Genomic DNA, 13,950 nt, shown 5'->3' with positions numbered 1-13,950 from the left:
TCAGTCCCACACCGGGCGGGGCTCTCCCGCTCCGTGGGGCTCAGTCCCACACCAGGCGGTGATCTCCCGCTCCGCGGGGCTCAGTCCCACACCGGGCGGTGATCTCCCACTCCGCGGGGCTCAGTCCCACACCGGGCGGTGCTCTCCCGCTCCGTGGGGCTCAGTCCCACACCGGGCGGTGCTCTCATGCTCCGCGGGGCTCAGTCCCACACCGGGCGGTGCTCTCCCGCTCCGTGGGGCTCAGTCCCACACCGGGTGGGGCTCTCCCGCTCCGCGGGGCTCAGTCCCACACCGGGCGGTGCTCTCATGCTCCGCGGGGCTCAGTCCCACACCGGGCGGTGCTCTCCCGCTCCGTGGGGCTCAGTCCCACACCGGGCGGGGCTCTCCCGCTCCGTGGGGCTCAGTCCCACACCGGGCGGGGCTCTCCCGCTCCGCGGGGCTCAGTCCCACACCGGGCGGTGCTCTCCCGCTCCGTGGGGCTCAGTCCCACACCGGGCGGTGATCTCCCGCTCCGTGGGGCTCAGTCCCACACCGGGCGGTGCTCTCCCGCTCCGTGGGGCTCAGTCCCACACCGGGCGGGGCTCTCCCGCTCCGCGGGGCTCAGTCCCACACCGGGCGGGGCTCTCCCGCTCCGCGGGGCTCAGTCCCACACCGGGCGGTGCTCTCCCGCTCCGCGGGGCTCAGTCCTCACTGTTATTCACACACCTTGCTGCAGATGAAACTCCCTGAACCTTTTGCCAGTGTTTTCAGTCACTAAGTCCCCGTGTATCTCACAATACCCATTCTTCCCACTTACCGACACCAAACTTTGCCATCGCACCCTGGCTGTATTTCGGCCGAGGTTTCCGTGCTGTCAGCTGCTCCTTTCCTGTGTGGAGAGACAGCGGAAACTGAACATCCATGTCGGAGGAATCGGAGAGATTGCTGTCAATCCAAGAGTCAGACTCAGCCACATCCGAGTGGGCCGCATCCGACAACAAATCCTGGGACTCAGCTTCGGGGTAGCACTGCGCAATGCGCTGAACAGCTGGAAAACACACAGACACACATTACCCTAAACACACAGACACAGGTTACCCTAAACACACGGACACGCGTTACCCTAAACACACAGACACAGGTTACCCTAAACACACGGACACAGGTTACCCTAAACACACAGACACACATTACCCTAAACACACAGACACAGGTTACCCTAAACACACGGACACAGGTTACCCTAAACACACTGACACGCGTTACCCTAAACACACTGACACGCGTTACCCTAAACACACAGACACGCGTTACCCTAAACACACAGACACAGGTTACCCTAAACACACAGACACGCGTTACCCTAAACACACAGACACAGGTTACCCTAAACGCAAGGACACGCATTACCCTAAACACACAGACACAGGTTACCCTAAACGCAAGGACACGCATTACCCTAAACACACGGACATGCGTTACCCTAAATACAAGGACACACAAGAAGTGAGTGGAGTCAGTGAGAATTGGGATGATGGGGAACGGGTCAGTGAGGATTGGGGTGATGGGGGAATGGGTCAGTGAGGATTGGGGTGATGGGGAATGGGTCAGTGAGGATTGGGATGATGGGGAATGGGTCAGTGAGGATTGGGGTGATGGGGGAACGGGTCAGTGAGAATTGGGGTGATGGGGGAACGTGTCAGTGAGGATTGGGGTGATGGGGGAATGGGTCAGTGAGGATTGGGGTGATGGGGGATGGGTCAGTGAGGATTGGGGTGATGGGGGATGGGTCAGTGAGGATTGGGGTGATGGGGGAATGGGTCAGTGAGGATTGGGGTGATGGGGGAATGGGTCAGTGAGGATTGGGGTGATGGGGGAACGGGTCAGTGAGAATTGGGGTGATGGGGGAACGTGTCAGTGAGAATTGGGGTGATGGGGGAACGTGTCAGTGAGGATTGGGGTGATGGGGGAACGGGTCAGTGAGGATTGGGGTGATGGGGGATGGGTCAGTGAGGATTGGGGTGATGGGGGATGGGTCAGTGAGGATTGGGGTGATGGGGGATGGGTCAGTGAGGATTGGGGTGATGGGGGAATGGGTCAGTGAGGATTGGGGTGATGGGGGATGGGTCAGTGAGGATTGGGGTGATGGGGGAACGGGTCAGTGAGGATTGGGGTGATGGGGGATGGGTCAGTGAGGATTGGGATGATGGGGGATGGGTCAGTGAGGATTGGGGTGATGGGGGAACGGGTCAGTGAGGATTGGGGTGATGGGGGATGGGTCAGTTAGGATTGGGGTGATGGGGGAATGGGTCAGTGAGGATTGGGGTGATGGGGGAACGTGTCAGTGAGGATTGGGGTGATGGGGGATGGGTCAGTGAGGTTGGGGCCGGAGGAACACGATATTGTGCAGGTGAAAGTAAGTGATCATGGTGACGGATTTGATGTGGGGTTTGAAACCCAACTCTGGATCCAATGGAATGCCACGGTTTTATACCGTATTATTTAGCCTGAGTGAGTGGCCATTGAGGGGATGGAGTCAGTGGAAAGGGAGCAGAGATTATGACCAGGGTCAAAGTCATCCTTGACGTGATGTCAGACAGGCAGCCTGAACACACAGGTGGTCATGGGATTGATGGGCCTGGTGGCAAGGGGCAGCTGGAGTCACCAGGGTACAATTAGCAGGTGAACCCAGACCTGCAGATTATTTTACCATCTGTTCATCACTGAGGCACTGGGAGCGGTGTTCTGGGCTTGTTTTCACTGTCGCCAGATTAATGGTGACTGTGCCCACACTGAATGTAAAGCAAGCCAGAGACAGGTTGGTGATATTGCCCTGCTGTTCCTCACTGCCAGGCTCGGGAGATGACCTTTGCCCTGCTGTTCCTCACTGCCAGGCTCGGGAGATGACCTTTGCCCTGCTGTTCCTCACTGCCAGGCTCGGGAGATGACCTTTGCCCTGCTGTTCCTCACTGCCAGGCTCGGGAGATGACCTTTGCCCTGCTGTTCCTCACTGCCAGGCTCGGGAGATGACCTTTGCCCTGCTGTTCCTCACTGCCAGGCTCAGGAGATGACCTTTGCCCTGCTGTTCCTCACTGCCAGGCTCGGGAGATGACCTTTGACTGCACCAGGCACTCTTTGCATTTCCCACATGCGCAGTCAGACCCTGGAATTACTGCAGGTTGCAGAAACTCTCTGTAAGAGTTTAATCTGTAATCTGTCTGTGGATTTTACCAGTTCCCTTCCTACAGTATACAGCACGGGGAGAGCATCGATGGAACACCTGCCTTTTACTGAGGGAGGTCTGTAAGGGCAAGGTGAGGCGACTTGTTTGGGTTTCAGTGCCCCGTTATCAGCGGAGGGAGATCTCTGCAAACAAACAAGAGGGAAATCTTTTACATTAACTACTCAACATCATTTATTAACCAAATTACAGAAAAGGAGGAGGCCATTCAGCCCCTCGAGCCTGTTCTGCCATTCAATCAGATCATGGCTGATCTGTATCCGAACTCCATCCACCTGCCTTGGCTCCATGTCCCTCGATACCCTCACCCAACAAAAATCATCAATCTCAGTCTCGAAAGCTCCAATTGTCCCCCAGCATCAACAGCTTTTTGGGGGAGAGAGTTCCAGATTCCCACTCCCCTTTGTGTGAAGAAGTGCTTCCTGACATCACCCCTGAACGGCCTGGCTCTAATTTTAAGGTTCTGCCCCCTTGTTCTGGACTCTCCCACCAGAGGGAATAGTTTCTCTCCATCGACCCAATCAAATCTTTTAATCATCCTAAACACCTCAATTAGATCACCCCTTAATCTTCTAAACTCGAGGGAATAGAAGCCGAGTCTGTGCAACCTGTCCTCATAATTTAACCCTCTAAACCTCCAACACGGCAGATAGGAGGAATTCCCTTTGGGAAATCCCTTAATGGGGGTAATGGAGGTGGGGTCAAAACAAATTAGAACAATTGGTATAAGAACTGAGATGTTAACCGGAATTTTTTTCAAAAAGAGATGAGGAAAATCATGAGGAAAATGATTTTAAAAACAACAGAATCGATTTCCTTATCGTGCGGTTTAAACCAACTGCTGCTCACAGCTGATTCCCTGGGTGTCCACTCCAGACGAGCCAATGTCAAGTACGGCCCCAAATTCACTTTTTTGAGTCAGTACTTCCAGGAGCAGCATTCCGGGAAATTGTGTGAGAAACCGAGTTAAAGGAAATCTGGGCTGACACACTGACGTCCAACATTCCGACTGCATCTGCTCCATTAATGGCGGTACATTGGACAGAAAATATTCCAAAGCTCCAATCTCTGTGTCCAGCTGAAAGCGGCTGATTGGAGAGTTGGTGCCAGGACCCGGCCAATGGACCAGGAACCCGCCAGCTCTGGGGCTCAGCGGCCGGGCCGGGATTCCCCCGTCACACGGTGTCCCTCTGCCCGTCCGAGTACAGGTCGGACATCACCCCCCCTGCAATGTGGGACTGAGCACCCCCCACCCCCAGTGTGGGACTGAGCACCCACCACCCCCCCCCCCAGTGTGGGACTGAGCACCCACCACCCCCCCCCCCCAGTGTGGGACTGAGCACCCACCACCCCCCCCCCCAGTGTGGGACTGAGCACCCACCACCCCCCCCCCCAGTGTGGGACTGAGCACCCACCACCCCCCCCCCACAGTGTGGGACTGAGCACCCACCACCCCCACAGTGTGGGACTGAGCCCCACGGGTCGGGAGAGCCTCATTCATGGGAATTGGTTTCTGTAATCCTGAGAGAGGAGGGATGAGCATTCTGCCAACAGTGGGTTGGCTCCAGACTCTACATAGCCCCAAACCTGAAGGTAATAATATCGGACTGACCTGATGGGGAGATAATTCTTCTTCTAGAGAAAAAAAGAAAAGGACAAAGGTGAGCAGGCTGTTATAAATATAATCCCAGCGTGATTTAATCAGACTACAGTAACAGTACACCCCACCGAGACCCAGGGTCAGTCTGAGGGGGGCACATTAATGGCTTTACGATCAATCTTTGCCGGCGCCACCTCCTCACCCAGCATCTGCTTCAAGGCCCGAGAGAAAATCTTTCTCAGTCCAGTTGCAGTTACATTGGTATTGCTGGAAAATGTGAGCAGATTGTGGGTCCATTAGATATAGTAATATTAGTGATTCCTCACTCCGTACTGGGAGTAATATTAGTGATTCCTCACTCTGTACTGGGAGTGATATTAGTGATTCCTCACTCTGTACTGGGAGTGATATTAGTGATTCATCACTCTGTACTGGGAGTGATATTAGTGATTCCTCACTCTGTACTGGGAGTGATATTAGTGATTCCTCACTCTGTACTGGGAGTGATATTAGTGATTCCTCACTCCGTACTGGGAGCAATATTAGTGATTCCTCACTCTGTACTGGGAGTGATATTAGTGATTCCTCACTCCGTACTGGGAGTGATATTAGTGATTCCTCACTCTGTACTGGGAGTGATATTAGTGATTCCTCACTCCGTGCTGGGAGTAATATTAGTGATTCCTCACTCCGTACTGGGAGCAATATTAGTGATTCCACACTCTGTACTGGGAGTAATATTAGTGATTCCTCACTCTGTACTGGGAGTAATATTAGTGATTCCTCACTCCGTACTGGGAGTAATATTAGTGATTCCTCACTCTGTACTGGGAGTAATATTAATTTCCACACCGCCTGAGGAAGGGGAAAGCCCCCGAAAGCTTGTGGGATTAAAAATAAAATTGTTGGACTATAACTTGGTGTTGTAAAATTGTTTACAATTGTCAACCCCAGTCCGTCACCGGCATCTCCACATCATGTACTGGGAGTGATATTAGTGATTCCTCACTCTATACTGGGAGTGATATTAGTGATTCCTCACTCTATACTGGGAGTGATATTAGAGATTCCTCACTCCGTACTGGGAGTGATATTAGCGATTCCTCACTCCGTACTGGGAGTGATATTAGTGATTCCTCACTCCGTACTGGGAGTGATATTAGTGATTCCTCACTCTGTACTGGGAGTGATATTAGTGATTCCTCACTCCGTGCTGGGAGTAATATTAGTGATTCCTCACTCTGTACTGGGAGTAATATTAGTGATTCCTCACTCTGTACTGGGAGCAATATTAGTGATTCCACACTCTGTACTGGGAGTAATATTAGTGATTCCTCACTCAGTACTGGGAGTAATATTAGTGATTCCTCACTCCGTACTGGGAGTGATATTAGTGATTCCTCACTCCGTACTGGGAGTGATATTAGTGATTCCTCACTCTGTACTGGGAGTGATATTATTGATTCCTCACTCCGTACTGGGAGTGATATTAGTGATTCCTCACTCTGTACTGGGAGTGATATTAGCGATTCCTCACTCCGTACTGGGAGTGATATTAGTGATTCCTCACTCCGTACTGGGAGTGATATTAGTGATTCCCCACTCTGTACTGGGAGCAATATTAGTGATTCCTCACTCCGTACTGGGAGTGATATTAGCGATTCCTCACTCTGTACTGGGAGTGATATTAGCGATTCCTCACTCCGTACTGGGAGTGATATTAGTGATTCCTCACTCTGTACTGGGAGTGATATTAGAGATTCCTCACTCCGTACTGGGAGTGATATTAGCGATTCCTCACTCCGTACTGGGAGTGATATTAGTGATTCCTCACTCTGTACTGGGAGTGATATTAGTGATTCCTCACTCCGTACTGGGAGTGATATTAGTGATTCCTCACTCCGTGTTCAGAATAATTACACTGTTCAGCGTGTTACTGAAGTGTATGATTGGGAGGGTCGTATCCTTCACTCTGTGCTCAGTGTTTTAGCTGAACAGTAGATGCTGTTAAAGTGATCTCAGTATCATTCGGTGAGGAGAGAAAATTCCAGCAGGATTTGCTGCTGCTGATCTCTGCCCAGTGCCCGTTGGTGGATTGTGCAGGTTTGGGACACAGTGTCAGGGGGTTTGAATCTGGTTCCACACCGGAGTGGAACATCCCACGAGTACTCACTCGGGCTGGGCTTGGGGCAGGGGGCTGGGGGCAGGGACAGGGGACATAAGGCCATCTGAGTGAGGTGCCAGCGTTTCCTGATCCCCGTGGAACCTGTACCCCAGTGAGAGTCAGCTCCTTCAGGAGGGGACAGGGTAGCTGGGAGGTGTTTCCTCGTTTGTCGCTGCCCTTGTTTCCTGGCCTCTAATATTGGCCACCTAACCTGCCAGGTTGTTAGTTGTATCAGAGCCTAGTGTGGGATCTCTCTCTGTGGGACTCTCTGAATCACAGAGCAGGTTTCTCTGATTAACTCCCTGGGTTATGACCGTTCCAGCAGGAAATGGTGGGGAGGGGGGCAGGGGGTGTTACCTGGAGATGAGTGGTCTGAGGCCCTGAACAGTGCTGCTGGAGTCGGTCTCCGTCTCCGAATCTACAGAAAATAAACATGTGACAATTCCTGTAATTCGACGGTCAGTCACCCTGACGAGTCCTTTAAACCTTTTCGGGCTTTCCAATTCCACCAGTCCATGGACTGATCAGCATCTTTATCCAGTCACGGAACCAAGGCCAGGCCCCAAGGGAGCAGGGTTACTGCCTCACTAGTAACCCAGGCCCATTCATCCTCTGGTCCCTGACCAGGTAACACTAGGCCTCGCCCATACACAGAGAGACAGAGAGAGAGAGAACCAGCTCGCTGGCACTGGAAGGAATATTACACCCAAATCACTCCCCCGGGGCCCAGCTCATTCCACGGACCCAGCTCACTCCCACTCCCCCGGGGCCCAGCTCACTCCCCCGGGGCCCAGCTCACTCCCCCGGGGCCCAGCTCACCCCTTCGGGGCCCAGCTCACTCCCCCGGGGCCCAGCTCACTCCCCCGGGGCCCAAATCACTCCCTGGGGCCCAGCTCACTCCCCCTGCCCCGGGGCTCAGCTCACTCCCCCTGGGCCCAGCTCACTCCCTGGGGCCCAGCTCACTCCCCCAGGGCCCAGCTCACTCCCACTCCCCCAGGGCCCCCGGGGCCCAGCTCACTCCCCCGGGGCCCAGCTCACTCCCCCGGGGCCCAGCTCACTCCCCAGGGCCCAGCTCACTCCCCAGGGCCCAGCTCACTTCCAGGTTCCAGTTCACTTCCAGGTTCCAGCTCACTCCCCCAGGGCCCAGCTCACTCCCAGGTTCCAGCTCACTCCCCCGGGTCCCAGCTCACTCCCCCGGGTCCCAGCTCACTCCCCCGGGTCCCAGCTCACTCCCCCGGGTCCCAGCTCACTCCCCCGGGTCCCAGCTCACTCCCCCGGGTCCCAGCTCACTCCCCCGGGTCCCAGCTCACTCCCCCGGGTCCCAGCTCACTCCCCCGGGTCCCAGCTCACTCCCCCGGGTCCCAGCTCACTCCCCCGGGTCCCAGCTCACTCCCCCGGGTCCCAGCTCACTCCCCCGGGTCCCAGCTCACTCCCCCGGGTCCCAGCTCACTCCCCCGGGTCCCAGCTCACTCCCCCGGGTCCCAGCTCACTCCCCCGGGTCCCAGCTCACTCCCCCGGGTCCCAGCTCACTCCCCCGGGTCCCAGCTCACTCCCCCAGGGCCCAGCTCACTCCCAGGTTCCAGCTCACTCCCCCGGGTCCCAGCTCACTCCCCCGGGTCCCAGCTCACTCCCCCGGGTCCCAGCTCACTCCCCCGGGTCCCAGCTCACTCCCCCGGGTCCCAGCTCACTCCCCCGGGTCCCAGCTCACTCCCCCGGGTCCCAGCTCACTCCCCCGGGTCCCAGCTCACTCCCCCGGGTCCCAGCTCACTCCCCCGGGTCCCAGCTCACTCCCCAGGGCCCAGCTCACTCCCCAGGGCCCAGCTCACACCACCCGGGGCCCAGCTCACTCCCCCGGGGCTCAGCTCACTCCCCAGGGCCCAGCTCACTCCCCAGGGCCCAGCTCACCCCACCCGGGGCCCAGCTCACTCCCCCGGGGCCCAGCTCACTCCCCCGGGGCTCAGCTCACTCCCCCGGGGCCCAGCTCACTCCCCCGGGTCCCAGCTCACTCCCCCGGGGCCCAGCTCACTCCCCAGGGCCCAGCTCACCCCACCCGGGGCCCAGCTCACTCCCCCGGGGCCCAGCTCACTCCCCCGGGGCTCAGCTCACTCCCCCGGGGCCCAGCTCACTCCCCCGGGGCCCAGCTCACTCCCCCGGGTCCCAGCTCACTCCCCCGGGTCCCAGCTCACTCCCCCGGGTCCCAGCTCACTCCCCAGGGCCCAGCTCACTCCCCAGGGCCCAGCTCACACCACCCGGGGCCCAGCTCACTCCCCCGGGGCTCAGCTCACTCCCCAGGGCCCAGCTCACTCCCCAGGGCCCAGCTCACCCCACCCGGGGCCCAGCTCACTCCCCCGGGGCCCAGCTCACTCCCCCGGGGCTCAGCTCACTCCCCCGGGGCCCAGCTCACTCCCCCGGGTCCCAGCTCACTCCCCCGGGGCCCAGCTCACTCCCCAGGGCCCAGCTCACCCCACCCGGGGCCCAGCTCACTCCCCCGGGGCCCAGCTCACTCCCCCGGGGCCCAGCTCACCCCCCCGGGGCCCAGCTCACTCCCAGGTTCCAGCTCACTCCCCTGGGGCCCAGCTCACTCCCCCGGGGCCCAGCTCACTCCCCCGGGGCCCAGCTCACTCCCCAGGGCCCAGCTCACCCCACCCGGGGCCCAGCTCACTCCCCCGGGGCCCAGCTCACTCCCCCGGGGCCCAGCTCACTCCCCCGGGGCCCAGCTCACTCCCCCGGGGCCCAGCTCACTCCCAGGTTCCAGCTCACTCCCCTGGGGCCCAGCTCACTCCCCCGGGGCCCAAATCACTCCCCCAGGGCCCAGCTCACTCCCCAGGGTCCAGCTCACCCCCCCAGGGCCCAGCTCACTCCCCAGGGCCCAGCTCACCCCCCCCGGGGCCTATGGGCAGAGGGCAGGGGCTCGTGACTGGGAGCTGGGACCGGTGCAAACTTTAGGGGAAAGGGCATTTTATGGTAGGAGGAATTTAAAAGTTGTTTCCCTGGAAATCAGCTTAATGTTGGAGAGAGTTGGGCTCCAGTTTACACACACTGATTAAAAAATGAGTCCAAGGCAGTGACCCTGGTGCAGGGGGAATGGGAGAGAAGTTCACAGAATAAGCTAGCAAGCTATAAATAACGTCTTACCATCTGCACTGCTTTGGGGTCCAGGTGACCGTGAGTTACCGGCACAGAGAAATGGATTTTTTTCCTGTTTTTCGGTTCCATATTTCTCTCCAGTCCGAGCTGAGTTTTTCTGCTCTCCTCTCCCAGAATGTTCCTCAACTCACACCAGCCTTGCAGTCTGGTCCCTCCTGGCTCCCACTCTCTCTGCTCTCTCGATGGTTCTGCTCAGGTCTGGGGGGAGCAGCTGCTTCTCCAGTTTGCGTCTGGTCTGTGGAGGCTCTGAGTGCTGCTCTGAGGTGACCCACTTGTCCCAGTGTCTCTCGGAGATGATGAGCACTGCCAGCATCAGCACCACAAGCTGAGCAGCGGGAGGCTCATGAATTATGGATCTGTGACTGAGGAACCCACTCATCCTAATGAGCTTCTTGAAGGACAGATTGAAGAGAGAATCTGTAAACAGGAGCACGGCCCTATTGTCTAGACCCAGGAAGTGTCAGATTAACACACAAAGCAAATAGTTTGTTCCATCAGCATCAGTCTATTAATTAAAAATAACAGGCAGTGCTGGAATGGGGAGCCTGGTGGGACCTGGTAACCTTCATTATCGAGAGCTGCTCTGCACTGTCACAGGAACTGATGGAGAGCGAGGCAGACAGCATGTGGTGAGACCGAATAACTAGAAATAGAAAAGCAGCAGAATCTCTTCACTTTACCCATCTGATCAGTGAGAGAGAGAATTCTGCTTCCTCACACAGACTGAATTCCTTTAATCTGATCTCTGATGGGGGACTGGACGTGTAAGGAGTGCAAATGGGTCTCAGGATTTAAGGGTGATTGGTAACTGATCTGTCACCTGCATCCGTCACGTTACAAACTGAGCCCGGAGTACCTGCTCGATCCCCCCCCCGGGTAATACAGACACACGGGTCTAGTCTACAGTGAAACGGAGTAATTACAGGGCAAAGTGAGTGAACAAGGGGAGCAACGGGGCCTCAGTGTAAAGTACCAGACACTCCCCCCAAGAACAGGCCAGCATCTGTGGTCTAAAACTACACACAGAACAGGAGAGCTGCACGACCAAGGGAAGGGTCTCTCTACACTGTCCCATCAAACACTCCCAGGGCAGGTACAGCACGGGTTAGATACAGAGTAAAGCTCCCTCGACACTGTCCCATCAAACACTCCCAGGGTCAGGTACAGGGTTAGATACAGAGTAAAGCTCCCTCTACACTGTCCCATCAAACACTCCCAGGGCAGGTACAGCACGGGTTAGATACAGAGTAAAGCTCCCTCTACACTGTCCCATCAAACACTCCCAGGGCAGGTACAGGGTTAGATACAGAGTAAAGCTCCCTCTACACTGTCCCATCAAACACTCCCAGGGCAGGTACAGGGTTAGATACAGAGTAAAGCTCCCTCTGCACTGTCCCATCAAACACTCCCAGGGCAGGTACAGGGTTAGATACAGAGTAAAGCTCCCTCTACACTGTCCCATCAAACACTCTCGGGGCAGGTACAGGGTTAGATACAGAGTAAAGCTCCCTCTACACTGTCCCATCAAACACTCCCAGGGCAGGTACAGGGTTAGATACAGAGTAAAGCTCCCTCGACACTGTCCCATCAAACACTCCCAGGGTAGGTACAGGGTTAGATACAGAGTAAAGCTCCCTTGTCAGGGAGAGCTGGGCTGTGTTCAGCCAGAATTAATTTAAAGCTGATACAGATGTCAGAAGCCTGGTGCACTCTGCCCTCTGACCCCCCGCCCTCTCAGTTGATTGGTTGTGGTGCTGGCCTGTTCCAGTCCTGTGATTGGAGGAGAGAGTGGATCGCAGCTGCTGATTGGTGATTTCAGTGATTCCGCGAGCGGTTGAATGGATCGACAGACGGGAAAATTTATTACTGACCACGGGAATAAATCCGACAGTTGCAACACGGCTCCTGCTGTCCATGAAAGGGTTAAATATTCACTGTGATTTGCTGCGGTCAATTAAAACACCTAAAAGCAAAGCCAGTGTAACCTTGGTAACTCCGTCCTGCACCCGTGTTACTAAGGTGATGATCTCGGGATCTGTCTTTATAAACGGAATATTTAAGGGGAGAATTGGGAATCTCAAAATCACAACACACGTTAATATCCCAAATAAAAGGATTTCGAGTAACTGCCCTTCCCACACAGCCAGCGGGATCTCGGGGAAATCTACACCCATTGATTTCAGTAAAAGCTGGAATCGCACGGCAGTGAAAGGGTCAGTGTGAGGGTCAGTGTGAGGGTCAGTGTGAGGGTCGGGGGTTTTGTTGTGGGCGGGGGGCTGTGTTGGCACCAAATCCCCACAGGAAGGGCGTCTGTGGCATCAGAAACAGCGAGCGCGTCTCGGGGGGGCCGTGTCCGGGGAGGGAGACGGGGAGCTCGCTACCGACACTCTGCCTCCTGTTAACAAACACAAACAGCAAGACTCCATCATGGCCACCTCATCACGACTCTCAGAGCCTGGGATCCTCTCTCCTTCTCCCCCTCTCTCTCCCTCCCTCCCTCCCTCTCCCTCCCCCTCCCTCCCTTTCTCTCTCCCCATCTTTGTCTCTCCCCCTCCCCCTCTCACCCTCTCCCTCCCTTCTCCTCCACTCCCTCTCTCCTTCTCCCTCTCTCTCCCCCTCCCCCTCTCTCTCTCCCCCTCTCTCTCCCCCTCCCTCCTCCCTCCCTCTCTCCCCCTCTCTCTCCCCCTCCCTCCCTCCCTCTCTCTCTCCCCCTCCCTCCCTCCCTCTCTCTCTCTCCCCCTCCCTCCCTCCCTCTCTCTCTCTCCCCCTCCCTCCCTCCCTCTCTCTCTCTCCCCCTCCCTCTGTCTCTCTCTCTTCCCCTCCCCCTCCCTCTCCCTCCCTCCCTCTCTCTCTCTCTCTCTCCCCCTCCCTCCCTCCCTTTCTCTCTCCCCATCTTTGTCTCTCCCCCTCCCCCTCTCTCCCTCTCCCTCCCTTCTCCTCCACTCCCTCTCTCCTTCTCCCTCTCCCTCCTCCTCCCTCTCCCTCTCTCCCCTTCCCTCTCTCTCCCTCTCACCCTCTCCCTCCTCCTCCCTCTCCCTCCCTCCCCCTCTCTCTCTCCTACTTTCTCCCTCTCTTTCTCTCTCCCCCTCCCTCTCTCTCCCCCTCCCTCTCTCTCTCCCCCTCTCTCTCCCCCTCCCTCTCTCTCTCTCCCCCTCTCTCTCCCCCTCCCTCCCTCCCTCTCTCTCTCTCTCTCCCCCTCCCTCTGTCTCTCTCTCTTCCCCTCCCCTTCCCTCTCTCTCCCCCTCCCTCCCTCTCTCTCTCTCCCCCCCTCCCTCCCTCTCTCTCTCTCCCCCTCCCTCCCTCCCTTTCTCTCTCCCCATCTTTGTCTCTCCCCCTCCCCCTCTCTCCCTCTCCCTCCCTTGTCCTCCACTCCCTCTCTCCTTCTCCCTCTCCCTCCTCCTCCCTCTCCCTCCCTCTCTCTCTCCCCTTCCCTCTCTCTCCCTCTCACCCTCTCCCTCCTCCTCCCTCTCTCTCTCTCTCCCACTTTCTCCCTCTCTTTCTCTCTCCCCTTCTCTCTCCCCCTCTCTCTCCCCCTCCCTCTCCCTCTCTCTCTCTCTCTCCCTCCCTCTCTCCCCCTCTCTCTGTCCGGTCCATTGGGGGTCAGGCGTTCAGTTCCTTGCTCGGGAGCCGGACGGTTCCTGCCAGTGGGCTCGGTGTAATTTTGTTGTGTTCTTTCTATGAGCAGGAAATGTATCACAATCATTAAAAGAAACCAAAGCAGGGCAGAGAGCTGTGGGTGGATGGGCTCTCCAAACATACACACACACACATGACACACACTCACGCCGCACACACACATGCTGCACACACACGCACTTA

The 13,950-nt window shown here is 56.9% G+C and overlaps 1 protein-coding gene across 1 annotated transcript; it reads right to left on the bottom strand.

The window, feature by feature from the left end:
• Positions 1 to 3,135: 3,135 nt before the first annotated feature.
• ppp1r1b (protein phosphatase 1, regulatory (inhibitor) subunit 1B) lies at positions 3,136 to 10,517 on the bottom strand. Its single transcript, XM_067969151.1, has 4 exons — positions 10,120 to 10,517; positions 7,342 to 7,402; positions 4,833 to 4,855; positions 3,136 to 3,345 (listed from the first exon to the last, which is right to left on the bottom strand). The coding sequence occupies exons 1-4, from the start codon at positions 10,198 to 10,200 to the stop codon at positions 3,136 to 3,138; spliced, it is 375 nt and encodes a 124-aa protein (XP_067825252.1). The 5' UTR covers positions 10,201 to 10,517.
• Positions 10,518 to 13,950: the final 3,433 nt, after the last annotated feature.

This window comes from Heptranchias perlo, chromosome 30 (genome assembly GCF_035084215.1).
Source record: "Heptranchias perlo isolate sHepPer1 chromosome 30, sHepPer1.hap1, whole genome shotgun sequence".
NCBI classification, from domain to species: Eukaryota; Metazoa; Chordata; class Chondrichthyes; order Hexanchiformes; family Hexanchidae; genus Heptranchias; species Heptranchias perlo.
The sequence above is the reverse complement of the archived record's forward strand: the minus strand, read 5'-3'. Positions and strand labels throughout refer to the sequence as shown.

Excerpts from the sequence above, each read along its gene's own strand:
- ppp1r1b (XM_067969151.1), bottom strand. The coding sequence starts at position 10,200 with ATGGAACCGAAAAACAGGAAAAAAATCCATTTCTCTGTGCCGGTAACT. Across the intron at positions 7,403-10,119 it reads ACCCCAAAGCAGTGCAGATG|ATTCGGAGACGGAGACCGAC; the intron begins GTAAGACGTTAT and ends TATTTTCTGTAG. Across the intron at positions 3,346-4,832 it reads AAGAATTATCTCCCCATCAG|AGATCTCCCTCCGCTGATAA; the intron begins GTCAGTCCGATA and ends GTTTGTTTGCAG.